At 39.2% G+C, this 20,514-nt stretch overlaps 1 protein-coding gene across 5 annotated transcripts in view; it reads left to right on the top strand.

The window, feature by feature from the left end:
- Nucleotides 1-582: 582 nt before the first annotated feature.
- nhsa (Nance-Horan syndrome a (congenital cataracts and dental anomalies)) overlaps nt 583-20,514 on the top strand; it is a 73,896-nt gene continuing 53,964 nt past the window's right edge. For all 5 annotated transcript variants that reach the window (XM_056733589.1, XM_056733584.1, XM_056733586.1 and 2 more), the window contains exon 1: nt 583-1,007. In XM_056733589.1, the coding sequence (XP_056589567.1) occupies nt 728-1,007 (280 nt within the window). In that variant the 5' untranslated portion in view covers nt 583-727. The remainder of the gene's footprint in view (nt 1,008-20,514) is intronic.

Below are 20,514 nucleotides of genomic sequence, written 5' to 3'. Positions count from 1 at the left end.
TTGAGTGTTTATAACTGTGTAATGTGTACGTGAGTGTTTGCATTGATGGCAGTTGTGTGTGCAGTGTTGGCGGTAGGAAGGCTTTAGAGATGTGAGCTCTCTGTCTCTTATCACAGGATTTAGTGAAACACTCACTCAGCAATTGTGAATGAAACACTGTCGGTGATGTTTAGCTTCAGGAATTTCACACACTCCACACACAGATTAACCTGCACGGGTCTGGAGAGTGGAAATGCGTTACTTCAAAAACATCTTTTCTATACTTCCACATTATTCTGTTCAGATGACCGAACTTGCTCGGTTTCTTTAACTTTGTAAATGATGCAACAACTAAATCATGTCAATTTCTAATGTAATTTATGGTTGGATTGTGTCGATTTAATATATCACTGTTTCTGTTTGTCTGTATCTCTCAGTTTGCATGTCAAATCTTCTGATGAATGGAAGGGTTGCGCTCCGGATCCACTCGTTGCTTGGATCCGCTCCAGGTCTTCGCTCCACCTTTCCTTAAAAGCAGTGCGAGTTTAAAGCGCAGAAAAACACACGGGCGAGCGGAGCTCGGATCAGAACGTTGGAGGCGGATCACGGATCGGTACTGCGCGCGCGTGTCCGGGAGGATGGAGGACGAGCCGCACGAGACCCTGGACTAACGGGTCTTTCATTTCTATGGGAGCGGTGCGCGTTTTCCTGAAAGAGTGGAGTTTACATTAAAACGCTATATGATAAAATGCCGTTTGCCAAACGGATCGTGGAGCCCCAGTTTCTGTGCAGACGCACGGAGTCGCACGACGAGGGTTTACCGTTCCAGGACCTGTGCGCCATCAGTCATGTGGCTCTGTCTCGGACCCTGCGCCAGCTGTCGGACCTGGCCAAGCACGCGTGCTCTCTCTTCCAGGAGCTGGAACACGAGCTGGTCTCCACGAACCGCCGCGTCTGGGCTCTCCGGGATAAAATAAGCAGGATCCAGGAGACCACGGACGCGCTCGACCCTAAGCAGGAGGCAGTGCGTGAGTACCCCACTTTATCTGAGTTTATATTGAGCCAAAAAAGTGATTTAAAGTTCATTCACCAAAGGTTCAGAGACTGGTGCGCAATTGCGCGCGATTGTCGGGGTTGAACCTGCGCTTTTGGGTCACCACTGATCTTAAAACTCTTGGTTACATCATAAACACACTCTGCCCAGTCCTTCAATAGTCATTGATGTATTTGAGCGTTATGTAATAATCCAAATGCAAATATTACATTTACACATACTTTGCATACCAGAGTGTATAAATGTGTGCCGTCCTCTCCAGCGCGCGGCGTTGATGTGGTTTAGCGGTTACAGATCTGGGCTGGTGACCCAAGCCATGTAGGTTAAACCCAACGTGGGATGATTCGTAAAATCTCCATTACGATCGCCCCGATCAGGACACTCAACCTCAGGAGGCTTGTTAGAAGTTAGCTGTGAGTCACTTTGAGTTATGTGGTGGAAGCGGATGGATCAGCAGCGGAGGGGAAAATATGATTCTTGTTACAGTTTGGGAACATTTTTGTGTTGCGTAAGAACAGGTCCTTTTATTTACACGAACTGAAGTGAAAGAAAGCAGCTCTGTGGTCCTGGTGGCCGTGCATGATGGATGGATTCAGAATGTCCCATCATTGGCCATTTGTGTGATGAAGTGTGGAAGGATGGATGCAGAAGAGTTTTGTGGTCACTGAACACAACACACACAGCAGATGGATAGTGAAAGAGAAAGTTGTTTTGTGTTTTTAGGAGATCATATGGCCACAGTTACAAAATGAAAGCTTTAATCGTTGTTAAAGTTTTTAACATTGAAGAATGTCTGTGTTGCAGATCTCTGGGCAGACGAGTGAGAGACGTTTTGTTTATAGAATCACACCCAATCCTTCATCCTTCCTTCCTTCCCTCATCTGTCTTTCTTTAGGCGCCGATAGTTTGTTTTCCAGCAGGAGATCCATTCGGACACTTTCCTCCTATAGCTTTTGTTTCTGTTAGCTTTAGTCGTGTCTCCTGTGAGTCATAGAGACGCTTAAACAAAGTTCTTAATTTACAGATGCTGTCCTCTAGATCGTTGGTTAAAGCTGAATGATCTGTTTCAGAGGTTTGTCTGAGTCACTATATGATCTAACGCTTGTGTTTTTGCCGAGGGCCTGTTTATCCTGTTATTTGGAGGGGTTAAAGGTCGCTAATGCATCTAGTCCTGCACTGGTCAACGGTACCTGCGGGACCGTTCAGGTCGAACAGACAGATTTGGTCATTTATCTAACAGATTGGGATCATGTGACAGTGTCTGTTAGCTGAAACGTGACATAATAATAATGGTAATCAATCAAGCATCAGGTCAGTTTTTGTTTTGCTGGCTGATAATAAAACAGTCACGTTGGACTTTGTATTTTTATCCGATTCAGTATGCAAGATCTTTTGTGACCAATAACTCTGTTGTGTTGCTTTAATATTGCAACATCTTTCAAAATCTAATTCGTTTCAGAATGTTAAAGGTGATTTTGAGGACATCTGAACTACTTAATGTTCCTGATGTGAACCGATTTTCAGAAGAAGTGTTTTAAGTCTATTTGAGTAATTACACTTTTCATTTCAGATATTAGAGGCACTTTTAAATTCAGTGTTTTTGTTGTGCTAATGATATACTGAATGGATTTGTTTACAACTCCATCCTCCCCCCCCCAATTCTCTAATTACCCTCCATCATCCCTTTTCATAGTAATGATAGTGTCGGGTGTACTTAAACAACCGAGAGCTCATATGAATCCGAATTAGTGCAAATGTATGTGTGCATGCGTTTGAGTAAGTGAGTGAGAGAGAGAGAGAGAGAGAGAGAGAGACTGAAAAACTGTGTGTCTGAATTAGGGCATGGTTCCTTTCAAAATCAACATGACATTAGGATCTGTTTACAATCTCAGTGCTCCACATGGCATTTAAATGTGTGCGTACGTGCATGTGTGTGTGTGTGTATGTGCTTTCCTCATCTCTGTCATTCCAGGCATGATTCTGACACAATTAGGTCAAACATGGCAAAACACACTCTGTGCACATGCTCTTTAAGCTTCATCTATGTTTAACACCAACGCATTAACACACATGCATTAGCACACACACTTTGGGTTTTCATGTTTTTCAGGGAGATTCCATAGACATTTTTAGTAAAACATCAATTCTGATCTTACTATCTTTGGGGACGTTTGGTACCATAGTGATGTGATGATACACTCAGTTTACGATTCCATGTGATACACGGTACTGGATTCACGGTCACTATATTTGTATACACTTTCAAAACTTTTGACGGTTTTCAGTAACATTTGTTATTCTTAAAGAATTGACTACGTTCAAAGTTTAAATGAAACATTTGCATGTCAACTCATAAAAATTGAATTGATCTGTGAAAAGGAAAACTGAATTATAAGCAAAAAAATGAAAAGTATATTGCCATAGCTCTACGGTACATATCCTAATTTTGTTTAACACAATATGCAATACTTTATTATATTGTTACACCTTGTATAGCCTAGTGCTGTAGTATTTTTTAATTTCAAGTACATTTATAAATATCTGTTTTTTATAAGGAATAACTTCTCTATGTTCTAAAGCATTTATCATCTTTTTCACTGTATGTCATAAATAAACGTTATTGTTTTTTTACCTTTAATACTGAAATGCATTAAAATCCAGTATTTTTTTTACTAAGTATGTTCACTTAGCCTTTTTAAAATTTACTTAAGTACTGTATAAAAAACATGTACAAATATTTATTAAATATAGCGGACTAAAACATGATAGATGCTTTATAATGTAGTGCAAAGTAGAAACACTCTCATTAAGTACAGATGCTTAAAAATGTACTTGTGCAAAAATACTTGAGTACTGTACAACGTTAACAAAATGTAATTTGTGTTGTTAGATGATAATATTTGCTATATTACGTTTTTTAATGTTACAAACCTTCCCAGATATCGGCTTTAACCAAGATGAGTGTCATCTTTAAAATACACCTGAAGGAGAAAGTTTGCAAAGTTTCATAGTAGAGATCTGATCTACTGTTTAAATCCTGAGAGAGAGACTGAATCCTGAATATTTGTATGAATGGTTTGGTGTTTTTGTGCAGGTGTGTGTGTGTGTGTGTGTGTGTGTGCAAACGTAATGGCGGAAACATGACTGTGAAGCAGTGAAGTGTGTCTGGTCTTTCAGATTAGCATCTCCGTGGTAACAAGACAAAAGCTTTGAATGAGACGACTCGTCCGTGTCTGTTCTTCTCTCATTTCTTTCAAAGCTCCTCATCATTGTGATTTCACGGCCTGTTGTAAAGAGTTAGTAGACGTTTCTGGAAGTTCAACCTTTATGTCCGGTTTGGGAATTTGAAGAAAAAAGTGTTGTAGTCTTATTCTGGTGGTGTGTTATTCCAGTTATAACAACAGCAAATAACATTTGTTGAGTGGAGGTATCACTTGTGAAGAAGTGAGTCCTGGTTTGTAAAGAGCAGACTTCAGTGTTGTCTTCTTTAGATCGGATTCATCTGTGGAATGCGCAGTTACTCCCCGACTGGAGATTTGACTTTAAAATTCTTCCGAAGGGAGATGTTACTCTGAACACGCTGCCAACAGAACAAATACGGAAGTGAAGGATCTTCTGGAGTGCAGTTTGTTGGTGGAAGGATGTCTTTGAGTGTACTTTGATACCGAGTTTGACAGGGTGGGACAGAAATATGATACAGACGGATGATTATTTTTGAGATGGGCGTGAACAGATTCTCTCCGTCTCTTTCTTTATCTCCTTCTGTCTCACTTTTTAACACCTGTCTACATTTACATTCGGGTATTTGGCGGATGCTTTTATCTAAAGCGACTTACAGTGAATTAAATATGAAAGCAATGGGGTTGAAGTGTGCAGTTCTTGTGAAGGACGTGACTGTAGATATGACCTGCTTTATGCATCTCAGTTTCCCCGATTTCCCCGATCTCTTGCATTGCTGGTATGTTTCTCCAGGGACGTAAATGACCTGACGGGAAGAGGTGACACCAGCGTTCCCTCTCAACTGCACACATTGAACTTCCTTGTGACATTTTAAAGCCTTAAAGGCAATGCTTAATTCTTTTCCAAAATTCTCTTTTTCAGTGGTTTAAAAAAAGTTATAAAACAAAGTAATGCATGGTTTCTGGATAACATTATGTATTATGAATTACCTTTGATTAAAAAATTTATAATGAGTTCAAAGAAATATTTGAATATGTATGATTCAGCTCAGTTTGAAATAAGTTTGGCTCAGCAAGAATAAAATTGAGAAGATGACGACAAACGTTGCTTCATTTGGTTTCTCATCTCTGTCTTTTCCATTTGTTATTGGTCCTCGGCTGGTTTTCGTGAGGTGGAGGGTGTTGTCATGCGTCTCTGGGCTGAGCAGCTAAACAGGGAATGCAGTGAGCACATTTGTTATGCAACATTTAGAGTAGGCCAGTGGTGCTGGAGGCATCTTCTCTCTTTCTCTCTCTCTGTTTCTCTCTCTCTCTCTCTCTCTCTCTCTCTCTATCTCTCTCTCTCTCTCTCTCTGTCTGTCTCTCTCTCTCTCTCTCTCTCTCTCTCTCAGCTGCAGAGTCTGCATAGTAACAGCCCAGAGGTGAAACTTGTCTAACCTTCTCTGCTGCTGTACTCTAGTTTTCTCTCCTCGGTCCGCAGCATCGTCCATCTTCTACTCTGCACTATATGTGCACTGCACTGAAAATATTTGCACTTTTGCAGAACATCTACAAAAGCAGTAATGGAAATGTGTGACAGATATGAATGTGTGATTATAGGAATGTCTACGTCAGAGCATTAGATAGCACAAACATTTTGGAACTTTTGGCATCATGACAGAAGACATTCAAGTTCCAGTGCAAATGCATCATTGTTGCATCTATGTATATAGCAATACACGGTCTAGCTCCAACCTATTTATCTGATCTTTTACTTTGTCATAAACCGTCCAGGGCACTTAAATTCGTGGATCAAGGTTAAAACATCGTGGGGACCGAGGTTTGGCGATAGCGAGCCCTAAAGTCTGGAATTGCCTCCCGGTATCTATCCAAATGGTGTCATCACTCTCCTCTTTTAGATAAAAACTGAAATCTGCGTTCTTAGCGTGGGTCTTTAATGTATTCATGTATTTTTCATTTATCCACTTACTTATTTTCTTTCTTTATTTTAAAATGATGTTTTTTTATAGATTGTTAAAGGTTCTGTTTTTAATTTGAGCCTCCTGGTCTGTACAGCACTTGTTTTAAATATGCTTTATAAATAAATGTAAATATAAATAAATAAACTGAATATGAAATGAAAATATATATGTCTCTTTGTACCTAAAGCATTACAATACTTTCAGCCTCTAAGTGTACTTTATGGACCGCTCTCTCTATCTCACTCTCTCTCTCTCTCTTTCTCTCTTATAAGCGTACTCATACAGGTCTGGGCAACTAAGTGCTGATAATACGTAGCTCTTAATTATAGCCGGATATCAAAGAGTCATCTCTCTGTGTCTACAGACAGTACCCGTGCTGTCACATGTCTCAGAGTTGAGGTCATACCCTCATGTATAAAGGACACGGCAGATTCATCTTCAGGATGAGCTTAAAGCAATGTCACAAACACACTTTAGATATGTTTAATGAGGAGAGTGATCGATCAGCAACATCTCAAGGCCTGGAAGAAGATGTTGGAAAAAAAGAGAATTGGTTTGTACGACTTGTTATCTACGCGCCGTTCTAATAGCATTGTTGCATCAGGCTGCATCCAGTGTAATGCGTTCTGTTGTCGCACCACGCCACGTCCGGTGTAGACACAGTGTTAGTTATTTTAATTGCATAAATGAATCATGTGTTGACTGGCTGTCAGATGAGGGAAGGTCATTGGTCGTCTCCAGATGGATTCTTATTGTTTAAAGTGGTCCGGTGAGTCGCTATGTCATATCAAGCTATGTTTAAACATCAGGGAGTCTGAAGTTTCTTTACACTGAGTGATGAGAGATGTGATTGGGAATGAGAAAGAGGTCAAAAGTTAAATGCGGGATTTGGGAATGTTTACAAGTCGAGAATTCTTCAAGCATGCAGTGTGTGTGTTTCACCTATATGCCCACCCAAACATAAACAATAATGCATTAATATGTACATTTTACAAATAGTTACACACAAACAGCAGAAGTCAGTGCGATCTGTGTGTGATGAAACATGATTCTGGAAAAGGTCTTGACCTCTCTGACTGCTCCATGATTTATTTTGAGTTGATGTTGACTTGTTTCGTGGTGTTTTTGTGTAAAGTAGATGCGTTTTCCCATAGGAAGAAAAGTTTTATTGCTCAAAGGTTTCTCTATGATAGCTCAGGAGTTTTGATGAATGTTTCAGTTGTTTCGTTTAGTTCTAAAACATTGTTTCTCAAACATTTGTCCAAAAATTGCCTGAGAGAAATAGGAATAGATACAAATAAGGACATTGTTAAAATAAATTTTGTGGTAGTGTTTTCGTCATAAAGTAATTTAATAATTAAAAAAAGACAGAGATTTCAAACATTTAGAATCAAACACAATTCTAAATGATGTGAGACTGAAAATATACATCAACAGTTGAGCAAAAAACATTTAATGTTTATTGTCCTGTGAGAATGACCCATTAAATACTGAAACTGTATGTGTTCGCACGTGTGTTCCCTGACAGAATAAAACACACACACATCTAATGTCTGGTTAATTATCTCGATGGGAGACAGTCCACAGGCGTAATGATTTTTATACTGTACAAACTGTGTATTTTATCCGCTTAACCTAACGATCATGGGAAACCTTTTACATTTTTAGATGTTTAAAAATATTGTTCTGTACGATAAGCATTTTGACCATGGGGACGTCAATTTTGGTCCCCACAGTGACACGAGTTCCCATTTGCTGGTGTGCATTCAGGTTTAGGTCCCCACCGTGATATGAAAACATCACACACACTTCTCCAGACAGGCAGATCTCAGATCTAATCCTGTAATCTTTGTAATTGCACATCTCACATAAGTAATAAACACTGATTCCTTCCGTCGTGCATGAACGCTTTGCGTCACGTTGAACCTGAGAAGCGAGGTGAACATTACAGCACTTCACATTCACTTCCGCTTGTGTGGGGGGGAACTCAACACCTGTTTGTTTAGGTGAGGGTGTGTTTCTTAATGCAGGTTAGGTCACCCAGGTGCCAGCGTTACGTTACCCTTACCTTTCTCTCTTCACTCTCTGTCCAAACACACACAAAATACTGGGACTGAAATCTTTTCTTAAAGGAACAGTTCACCTTTATTTGCTGACAATGCCCTCATGTCACACCATACCCGCATGACTTATTTGCTTTTGTGAAACAAACTGTCAGGGTCTGAAAAGCAGATATATTTTTTAATCTGCCACGACTCAGTTGGAATCTTCATATAACAGACTACTTTAATAATACTTGTTTTTTGCTCATTGTATTAGAAAAGAGGATTAATACTGAAATATACTTTAATGTGTACTATAGTAAGCTTTAGTATACTATTAGATATTGTGGTAATTTCTAACCTTTGGTAATGTTTACTTTATTGTATTCTAGTGAATTAATATACAAGTAAGTATGCTTTAATATTTACTAGAGTAAGGTAAAAAACACTATAGTTTCTAAGAATTTTACCACAGTTTACTATAGTAAATAACATTGTATACTGCAGTACTTTTTCATGTGGGCTGTTAGTGCTCTTCTTTTTCACTTTGTGTGATCCACAGAAGAAAGTCATACATGTTTACAACAACACAAGGGCGACTGAATGACTGAATATCAGTTTTGATGACACACATAATCTCTGCTCATGCTGTTTACAGATGTGCACCTGCTGAACAGGTAATGTGAATTTGTGTCGGTGTGGGCTGTGAAATGAATCCTTTAGCTCTTGACTTCCTGAGCTGGATCAACTATTCACTTTTCCACACCTCAGCAACACAATACTATAGAAAACTTGTGCGTGCGCACACACACAAACACAGATGTAACACAATCTTTTCACAAGTAAACTCATGTCTTTTGATTTAAACTTTCTTTCAGAGTGGTTCACAGGTTAAATTTCCTCAGAGTGACCTAAAGTTACATGTGTTGATAATCATATATAGTATAGCATAGATGTTTAGTAGTACAGTGCAATATAGTACAGCTCAGTATAGTACAGTATTGTACAATATAGCAGTGTATAATATAGCATAGTATAGTATAGTGTGGTGTAGTATGGTGTGGCATAGTACAGTATGGTATAGCGCGTAGTGCGGTATGGCACTATATAGCAACGTATAGTATAGCTCAGTATAGTAGTACATACTGTATACAGCACAGCATGGTATAGTATAGCACAGCACAGCTTTTATAGTATTGTATGGTACTGTATAGATCATTAGAGTGAGGTTTAGTAGAATATAGTACCATACCGTGCAGTACAGCACAGAACAGTACAGTATAGAACAACATAGTACAGTACAGTATAGTACAGCACATTACAGTATAGTATACTGCAGTATATCAGTATAGAAATTAATTCTGTACTAAGTTTAATACATAGGGTTATATATACATATTTTGTGAAAAAAATGTGTTGGTTAATGTGAAGAATGTGTCCCAGTATTTCGTGTCACTGATAACTTGCGCTGGAATAGTGTAAAAGAATAGAGGATTATACAGGACACAGATCGAGGTCTGGAATGTCTTTCAGCGCGTGTCAGGTATTTATGTAGCGCTCCTTTCTTTTTTGTGTTTTGTCAGCGTGTGTGAGTGTGTTTGTGTGCTGATGACAGGCCGTGTCCCGTGGGTTCATCTCTCAGGTCAGCGTCTGCTGTTCTTCAGGGATTGATGGAGAAAAAGGCCCTGTGTAATTTCCCCTGTGAAAAATGACTGTTATGACTTTGGCCTGCATGCTGCATTACTGACATCAAAGACATTCCTTCAGCTCGCCCTGATCTGAGATCAGACCGCCGACACACACAGGGTTCTCTGTGATTAGATGATGAAAATGAAGGGTGTGTCCACAGACGTGTCATTATCGACATACGACCTTTCATTACTCTCCACCTGTTTAATGTCTAGAGTCCTGATCAGATCTTCTCCTCTTCTCCTCTTTTCTCATAGACACATCTTTCCATCTCGTCTCGTTTCATTTCCTCTTTTTTCTTGTTGTTGGTTTTATCTATTCATGCCTCTTTTGTCTCATCTTCAGTCCTTTCTTCTCTTCTCCTCTCCTTTCTCGTCTCGTTTCATATTTCTTCTCCTCACTTCTTCTTTCTTCTTCTTTCTTCTCGTCTTATTTTTTCCTCCTTCTTCTCTCCTACTCATCTTATCCTCTCCTCTTCATCTTTCTTCTCCTCTCGTCTTCTATTCCTCTCATTAAACTTTTTCTTCTCCTTTTTTCTCTTCTCCTCGCCTTGTCTTTCTTCTTCCCTCCTCTCCTTTTCCTATCTCCCCTTTCTCCCTCTTCTCCTCTTCCGATGAAAAGCTCTTTGAGTTCTCAGGTTGATCTCGTGAATAAGCAGTGTCGTATGAATGTATGTGAACTCTGTGGTCGTTCTTTCAGTGGAGTCTCTCTCGGCGTGGCGGCCATGAGAAAGTCCTAAAGCAGATTATAGTCATAAAAGCTCTTCAGACCTGGCTGACCTCCACACACCCCCGGTGCCGGCCCACCTGCCCTCGTCTCTCTCTCACTGCGTCTCGCTCCGTCTCGTCTTCAAAGGGCCTTCAAACAGCGGCATGACTCTGGGATCGACATTCTCAGATGAGAACTACGAAGCGCTTTCGTTCATACTTTCTCTTTTTTGGTCTGAATCATCTCCAACCTTTGAGAGGCTTAAGAGTAAGTAACGGTATTCTTCAGACATAACGCGGTTTGTCATAACCCTGCCCTGCTCGTGAGAGATGGAGAGAGAGGGCTGGTTATAGTCAAGAGTAAAGACAGTTTAAAAGTGAAAACACTCCCGTAATGCCACAGTAAAACTTTCCATTTGCGTTTCCTCGGAATGACCGCTGGAGAGAGAGCTTTCATCAGACTGAGAGAGAGCTCATGAGCCGAGGGAAGGAGGGGATGAGAGATTTAAGAGCTACGAGGAATTCCAGTTTCCAGAGTTCTTGACTCAGGGCGAGGGGGGCGACAAGTGTGTGTCAGTAGTCCAGCCAATTCATGTGCATGTGAGAAAACACACACACACTTCCACCCCATAATATCTCTTTGATATCATCAAATGATAAATGAGCACATAGCCAACAGTCAACCCGATTAAAGCATCTGTTTACTGCATTTCACTTGAATTTGGTTCATTTCAAAGCCATTTCAAGGGAGATTTGCCATTCCTAACAGAAGCCATTCAGATAATAAAATAGATGAAAAATAGAGCTGAAAACAGTCTGTGGGGTCTTCTAGGGGTCTGAGAAAAGCCATGTTATACTTCATTACTACTGTTTTCAGCACAAGAAACCTTGACCAATCTTAAATACTCTTAAAAAAAGGTGCTTTAAAAGGTTCTTCGATGCCATTGAAGAACCTTTTGGTTCCATAAGGAACCTTTCACATCTGAAGAACCTTTCTGTTCCGCTAGAGGTTCTTTGTTGCGATAAAAGGGTTCTTTAGATCAGTGTTTTCCAACCCAGTCCTTCGTGACCCCCCTGACAGAATGTCTTAGATGTTTCCCAATATGAAACAGCGAATTTAAATCATCAGCCCATTCTGTCATGGGTGCCACCTAGGACTGGGTTGGGAAACACTTCTTTAGATGATAAAAAAGTAAGAAAGAGATGGTGCTTTAAAGAACATGTGACTGAATGGTTCTTTGTGGAACCAAAAATGGTTCTTCTATGGCATGGCTGTGAAGAACCTTTTAAGCACCTTCATTTTTAAGAGTGTAAAGTCAGAAGAACTTTTTTTGTTTTCCCAAAGAACCCCAAAACCATTTCTTTTTTTATTTTTATATTCTAAAGAACTGTTTGTACTTTTGTGAAACATAAAGGTTCTTCTGATATTAAGGGAGTAGTTCAGTTCAAATTTTGTCCCTGTTCACTTTCCTAGTAATTTATCCCCTACTATGGAAAGTCAATCGGGGCAAATGTTGAAGTGAACTTCTCCTTTAGAAGCCCTTTCGAAAAACATTACAACCCAAAATGTTTTTTTTTTCATGAAGCACTTTTTTTAAGAGCGTAAGTAGACTTTAATAAATTCAAGGCTGCAAATTTTAGAATGAGGCCCTGTTAAATCTCTGAAATCCCACTAAACCAGGTGGACCCTCACTACCAGTAACCCAGCCCATGGTACCCGTAAATGGGTCCTGGAATAAAACAAACTCTTTTCTTTAACTCTCCCCTTCATGAATCGTTTTTATGAGCGAGCCGGGGCTGAGCGACAAACAACACCTGTGGAAGTGAGAAGACGAAATGAGACGGAGACATTTTTGAGATCAGCAGAACTTGTGTAATTTTTCTCTAGTGGTTGGACATTGGTGGTTGGTCTGTGGTCAGTCGGGGAGTGTAAATTTTGACCGTGATGTCCACGGATGGAGACTGAAATCCTGCTTTCGACCCTGTCACACACACACACAAACGCTGGCTGCCTGCTTGTCTGAGCCACAATAACATTCCTGTTTTCACTCTTTATTTCTGCCTTTTCCTGCATTGAGATTATCTACAGAGCTGTTTGTTCAGCCTATAGAGACCAGGCAAGATTTTTCTCACCTTTTGACCTCATGTGTTGTGTGTGTTTGTGTGTACAGGCCTGTATTTCACACAATCGTGGTCACATGAGAGTTTTTGAGAATGTGTGAGAGTAATGGTTCTGTTAGGGATGAGTTTTACTCGGTCCGGGTGTTCTGATGGTTTTAGGTCTGTAAACTGAATATTTGTCAGATTCTGTGCCTGATGTCTGAGATGTTTCCAGAAGATTCCACTGGCATGAGGTTTGAGCTTCCTTCTTTCCATTCGATCTAAGCCAGACCACACGAGTGGATTTATGTTTCCACACACACACACACACACACACACACACACACAAACACACACACACACGTCTGCTTTATTATATCCATGGGGACAGTCCACAGGCATAATGATTTTTATACTGTACAAACGGTATATTTTATCCCCTACACCATAACCTAAAGATCATGGGAAACTTTTTGCATTTTTAGATTTTCAACAAATATTGTTCTGTACGATTTATACGTTTTTTTTTCACATAGGGACCTCAATTTTGGTCCCCACGGTGACACGAGTCCCCATGAGTTGGTGTGTATTCAGGTTTAGGTCCCCACCGTGATATAAAACAATACACACGCACACACAGAGCTTTATGGCCTTTCTGTGTTACAGATTATTGATGGATGTCAGAGAAATCTCACAATCATATTTCACAAAATCAATTTTTTTTGCTGTAAAATATGCAAAAATAGAATATTTTGGTTGTTATTATTAATTTTTTTATTTGTTTATTTGTATATTATTAATCTATAAGAAATATATTTTTTAGAATTAGTATATTCATGTGCAAAATAATTTACGGCATTATAATTTTAAACCATTTTTTTTATTTAGTATAAATTAAGTATTTATTTGATGTTAATGTTTATAAAATGTTCATATTTAAACACAATCGCTACTTACGTGAAAAGAAAATTTGGTAGGAATTTTCATGCTCCAGTCACAGCTCAGCAAAGCAACAAAATTTGAACATTTTTAATTACCTTTTTCTTTGGATAAAACACACATCACAGTTGTTGTAGCTTTGAAACTCTTCATACCTATATTGATGCTAGATTTTGCTGGTCTTTAGATGACCAGCCATGTTTTCACCAGGACTTCTTATCAGACCTGAATATCAGACACTTGAGGTTATCTCTGGTTTGAATGATGGTGTGAAGTGTTGAGCTCCAGCGAGCAGGAGACCTTCTCTGATCTGTGATTTTACTGCTCTAGATAAAAGACGACAGAGAGAGAGAGAGAGAGAGACAGACACACAGACAACGAGAGAGAATTTTCAAAGTAACTCTCATTTGTTATCATCTGTCACTTTCATGAAATTTGTTTTTTTGTAGCATTTTTATTTTTTGTATGTTTACTTCTAATGTTGTTCTCGTTTTTTTGCACAGTTTTTTTCTTAAATTTAAACAGATGCTGCTGTACCTTTAAGGTTTTAGTAAGTGACTTCTGTTATGAAATATCATCCATATTTCCAACACCTGATCATTGATTTTCCATTACTTCCTAATCTGTGAGAATTCCCTACAAAAATACATAAACAAAGAGAATATTTTAGAGGGATAGTTCAACCAGAAATACAAAATTTCCATTTGTTCATGAGTATGTTGTTGTAAACCTATAACTTTTTCTTCAGTGGGTAAAAAAAGAAGACATTTTGAGAAATGTCTCAATGGTTCTGTGTTCATATAATGGAAGTCAATGGAGTTACTCAAAATCTCTTTTGTGTTCTGCAAAAGAAAGGTTTAAAATGACATGAGGGTGAATAAATGATGAGAAAATGTTCATTTTAGCTATAACTTCAAAACTGAAGAGAGGGATCTTGTGTTGAATGTCACTCAATACATCAGACTTTTAGGAATGTAATTTGGTTGTCTGCGTCTGAAACATTGGCTGTGTTTAACTCTAATTTGAGAGATTTAAATGTAGCAGCTTTACGTTCAGGGCTTTATATCTTTTTTCCAGTCTGTGGTCGAGCTCTTGAACAAGCCTTCATTATAACTGCATTACCTTCAGTCTGTAAAAGAGCTTCATACTCCATACTGATGTATCTTGTGATTGACTTTTTCAATAAATGAAATCTAAGAAAGGTCGAGTGTTTCCCTCCGTAAAACAAGTATGAACACACAGCTGCATGCTCGTATGGGATCTTCCCAAGGTATCTGAGAAGCGTCCTATCAGCACAGATCTTCTATTTTTCGTTCATTGCGCTCACTTTCTCGCCCTCTCTTACGTGATTTTAGACATTAATGAGCTGATGGATTGTTCACACGCAAACACAAACCCTGTATTATTCGGTTTTATTAGCTCTTGGCTTGGTGATGACACGCTGTAATATCCCAAAGGTCTTGAGGCCTTGAGTTTCCCACAACACCAAGCGTCTGCCAGTGGGTATCGCAATCAGTTCATTTCGGATTTACAGAGAAAGTTCAACTCAAAATGAACACTTTCTCACCCGTTTGGATTGAATGCGAGTGTCGCGATAGTTGTAAAGCGGAGCTCCAGGATTAAGTCAATCTGTTCTGTGAAGTCTCCCGTCATTACCGAAACATTACAGATCAAAGGAGGTAATGAAGAGGGCGGGAAAGCTAAACGACCAGCATCTATTCCAGTTTATTCTACGCCATATATACTCTATTTGATTCATCAAATGTGACTTTTCTGCGCTACGGTTTGCCAAAAATCATAACTTTACAAGTTTATTGGTTATTTGTTCTGTTCTTCTCTCCAGATTTGAGAATATTGTTGTGTTGTTTCTTGAAATATATGTTACGTTTGGGTGTATTTATATTGGGAGTTTGTAATAATCCAGTATGAAGAAAGAATATTTAGTTTGATCGGACATGTATGTGGGTTGTGTTTTATCTGAACGGCGAGAGACAGCTGGATGTCAGGTTTTAATATATGGAATTTGAAATCATTGAAGTTTTGTGTAGTCCAGTTAATTTGGTTTTGATGACATCCATAGGACATGTGGGAACTGTTATGTATGGTGTATAGTGTTTCTGTAGTTCTAACTGGTAGATTTTGGCACTCGCGAGGCTAAGGTCACGGGTTCAATTCCCAGAGATATACTTATAAAATATGCAATCCGCTGTAAGTCACTTCAGAGAAAAGTCTCTGTCACGTTAAAGAAACTGCAGGCTTCTGGGTTTTTTGCATCTACATACCTTTTCATGAACCTTATCTTATTTATTATGGTATAGTTTGAAGCATGAATTTTAAAGCTTTTCTGTTATGTAAGAATGTTAAGTATGTACAGTTTTAGCGTCAGGGTCATATTTATGGCCTGAGTTTCTTCATAACCAGCGGAGAAATGACTCGCTGGCATTGAAGCTCTCCACGCATTGTTCAGAATTACTCCTCTGAGCCAGTTTGGCATGAGAAGCAAGACTTCGGGCTCCATCGAGGATTATGAGCGTGTGCTTCTCACACACACAAAAGCACAATACGGTTATGAATACAAAACGAATAAGTCTTGGTTTTGGCACGGCAGACCCGGTGTACAGTCCCAGTATATCCTTGTGTTTAAATCTAGTTCGATGTCTGCAGGCTTTCACATGGAGCTAGAGAGAGAGATTATCAAATTGAATGAAACCGTCGTGACTTTATAGCTTGTGTAAGACAGCGGGGGTAAAACAGCATTCTGACATATCTGCAGTTTTAGAAAGATGTGTGAGGTAGTTTTATTGGTAACACCTTTGTTGAATACCATGTGCAAGTTTTTACTTTTGATTATTGACAATAGGATTTCGTTGAATATTTCCTTTATGGGAAGGTCTGTTGTAATGGCAATATACACAGAGTTGTTGATTTCCATTACTGCATTACTTTAAATAAGGGCTGTCAAGCGAATAATTGCGATTAATCACATCCAGAATAAAAGTTTATGTTAACATTGTATGTGTGTGTGTACTGTGCATATTATTTTTGTATTTATAAACACAAAAACATACCCAAACCTGTATATATATTTAGGAAATATTTACATGTAATTATTTGCATTGACCAATTATTTATAAATGTTTATTCATTTTTATATTTAACATTTTTCTTAAACACAAGCATATATGTGTATGTTTTTTTAATTAAAAAATAATATGCACAGTAGACAGACATATATAATGTAAACACAAACTTTTATTCTGGATGTGGTTAATAGCAATTAATCGTGATTAATCGCTTGACAGCTCAATAGTTGAAATGTGTTTTGTGTTTTTATAAATTAGATAAAACAAAATGATTAAAATTGTAGAGTAGAGGATAATACATTTTAACCTTAACTATTTCTTCAAAGCTGCATTTTGTGCTTTTTTTGTTTTTTAAGCAAGTACATAAAATTAAAACTGTCGGTTTTCCAATAGGAAGTTTGGAATAGGAAGTTTATAATAATGATTTATAATTCAAAAATTAGTTTTCGCTCCTCAGTGTTGTGTCGTATAGTTTTAGAAGAATCGCTGTCAGCACACAATGATCCTTACAGCTTTGTGCTATGTGCGCAAGGCAACTAAATATACGTGAATGAATGAGAATATCACCACCAATATCACAGTCATGTGAAAGAACAGCGACGCGAGGATTGGCTGGTATGCAACGATCGATTTACTCAGAGTGCATGAATAAAATAGATGCAGTGATGTGAATGCACAAACACACTCATACACACACAGTTATGCCGTTTTCATATTGCACAGCAACAGTCTGGCTCTGCTTGGCCTAGATAAACAGTGTTACTTCTGTCATATAAACACAGATGAACGTGCATATGTGCCTGAGAGAACAGACTGGCAGCGAGAGATGAATCCCGTCGCAGATCACCGCACGCTGACACCACAATGTGTGGAACTTTGGCGGTCCTTCTAAAAGAAATCTCAATTCGTGAGAGAAATGTCACTTTCGTGTTTTGGCAAAAACATAATTATTCTGTCATGATTATTTACCCTCATATTTCAAAACCTGCTGATGACACTATCATCTGTGAAACACAAAATGAGATATTTTGAGAAATGTTTCATACAATGGAAGTCATCGGCGGTCAGTGTTGTTTGGTAATCAGCATTCTTCAAAATATCTTCTTATGTGTTCTGCAGAAGAAAGAAAGTCATGTGGGTTTGGAATGACATGAGGGTGAATAAATGATGTAAGAATTTTCCTATTTGGGTGAACTATCACTTTAACATCACCTGATCCTAATAAACCCTTTACAGATCTCAGATTGTTGTTATATAGACAGAGCTGCATATCTTTAAAACTATGCTTTTTGTATTCCACAGAAAGCAGTGTACAGGTTAAGATCGACATGAGGCCAAATAAATAATGACCGAAAAAAAGTGTCGGCAAGGGCTGTTTCTTTCAACCCAGACATATTGGCAAAGGCTTTTCATTTTCCTTACATGAGTGTAACAGGCGTGTTTACTTGAGTTTTACACGCTGTTTCTCAGAGTCTGGCTGCAAGTGACCTCACTCTTTTCTGCGGCTTCTACCGCTTTTGTTTTCTGGCCTCTGATATTGTTCTTGGAACGAATGAAACCCACTGACTCACTTTCGGGAAAACATGGATGTGTGTGTGTGTGTGTGTGTGTGCATGTTACGTCACTAACAGATTCAACATCCGATGTTTTATAGAGACGTGTGTCTGTGTGTGTGTTACTTGAAGTTTTCTGTATTTTGAACTGGAATTAGAAGTACTTTAAAATGACACGAGTCATGTCATTGGGTCTCATGTGTTTTGTCACAAGCAGTGCTGGAAATGGGGGGAATCTAGCTGGGACATGTCAAATTGTTTAAACCACAGATGCAGAAAATGCCACTTTATGCATGTGCGAAATTTGCACAGAGGATGGGGGGTATTTCATGAATAAAAGATAGAAAATGCTCTACTTTTTGAGTTGTAACTCCACCCCCCCCTCCCCACATCCCCCAGTTCCAGTCCTGGTCACAAGACAAGCAAGAACCAATGAGAACCAATGTACTGTCATTTAAATTGACCACGCACTCGCCTGTTATTTCTCACAAACATTTTGTAACACGGTCCCAGTGGGATCCAGACACAGGAAAACCCCTCGCTAGTCATCATCACAGACGGACAAAAGGTGGGAGGAAGAGAGCGTGGGCTGTCCGGGCGTCGGCAAACAAAAAGTGGGCGGGACGGACATGCGGTTGTGCAAGTTTAATTCAACGCAGGTTTACACGAGCAGTGTTGCAACAGGCCGCACGTGGCCTGTTGTTTTCTTCCTGGCCTCTCTCTCTCTTTGTGGCGGGCGAGCAGCTGGTGGGCTGAGGAGAGTTTGGTTTGTCTCTCGGGGGGATTTCGAGTGTTTGTTCGCAGCGACGCGGGGCATAATTATATGCTGTAGAAACACGTTCATTAACAGAGCAAAAGAGATTTGTTAAGATTACAAAGCCACCAATTGGGTTGTTTCCACAAATCAAAGCTCTTGTTATTACACAGAATGCAAATATGGACTGTATTTCTATCCCTTCAGGTTTCATTTTATTCATGTCAAGTGTGGCGTCTGCTTGGACAAAATTTAGGTCAGTTTTGCGCCTGGGAAATGTTGTACTGGGGTCACGAGCGGGTTCGTTTGGTCACAATCTTTAGGTCATCGCTGTCATCTTTCACACATTTCCTAATGTGAAGAAATGATTTGGCCAGTAGAACGTTATGTAGGGTTTGCGTTTGATGAATGTGTGAAACATCTAAATCAAAAGTGAACTTTGACTTTGAAAGCTGCCACTTTCTCCTCCTTTTGCAATAAATCTCAGAATACAGCTCGTCCCGTCTCATATTTCTCTGGTCCTGTGAGTGTGGGAGAATGCGACAGAAAGTGTGCCCTCGGGCTAAAGGGGGCGCGGGGGGTCCCATCTGTCCGCCACAGATGGCTGATGTGCTGGGTTAACAGAGCGGTTCAACCTGCCTGTCTGAGTCTGGCTCATGTCTGTTCTGGATTCTGACGGTCTAATGTGATCTAGTGAAAATTCTGGAAAATCTTGAATTGTTTACATTTACGTTCGAATGCGTTTGATAATAATCATTCTTTCATCATTTATTCACACTCATGTCATTCCAGAACACAAAACAAAAACATTGACTTCTATTGTATGAACACAAAACGTCTGGAACATTTCCCCAAATATCTTTGTTTTTGTTCCACGCAAGACAGAAAGTCATACGGGTTTTGAACATGATGACATAATTTTTAGGTAAACTATCACTTACATTTAAAAAAAAAACATTTTAGTATCAAAGCAAGTTAGAGAACAAAAATTATTTTGTATCGAACATATCAAAGATCAACATGCAATACAAAACCGTCCTTTGAAATCGTGATCTGGACAAACAAAAAAACACCTAGTAGTAAAATACAGGTTGGATGTTTGACATAATCCTGTTATCTCACTGTTTACTTATTTTGTCATTTATGTTTTCCATTGAGTGAGCCAACAAGTCGCATCAAGTCTTCTAACTTTTACCGCTGTTTGAATGAAGGGCGACTGAAATTTCACTTCCCGGAAGGAACTACATTGATGTGTGATTTGTGTCTATTGTTGTTGACGTTGGTCTTCGGCCAGATCACAGACTGGAACCACGTAATTCCTGGCAAAGACCGAGAACCGGACTGCAGGAGAAATGCCAAGAAGCGATCGGGACATGTAAGACCCCTATCGTTCAATCTTTTGCTATGTATTACGGCATTAAGCTCCTTACAGTTTTGATGTGGGGGTCTTGTGGTCACCATTCACTTTTGGGGA

Source organism: Triplophysa dalaica, chromosome 20 (genome assembly GCF_015846415.1).
Source record: "Triplophysa dalaica isolate WHDGS20190420 chromosome 20, ASM1584641v1, whole genome shotgun sequence".
NCBI lineage: Eukaryota > Metazoa > Chordata > Actinopteri > Cypriniformes > Nemacheilidae > Triplophysa > Triplophysa dalaica.
Note: the sequence above shows the minus strand (reverse complement) of the source record. Positions and strands in the feature narration are given on the sequence as shown.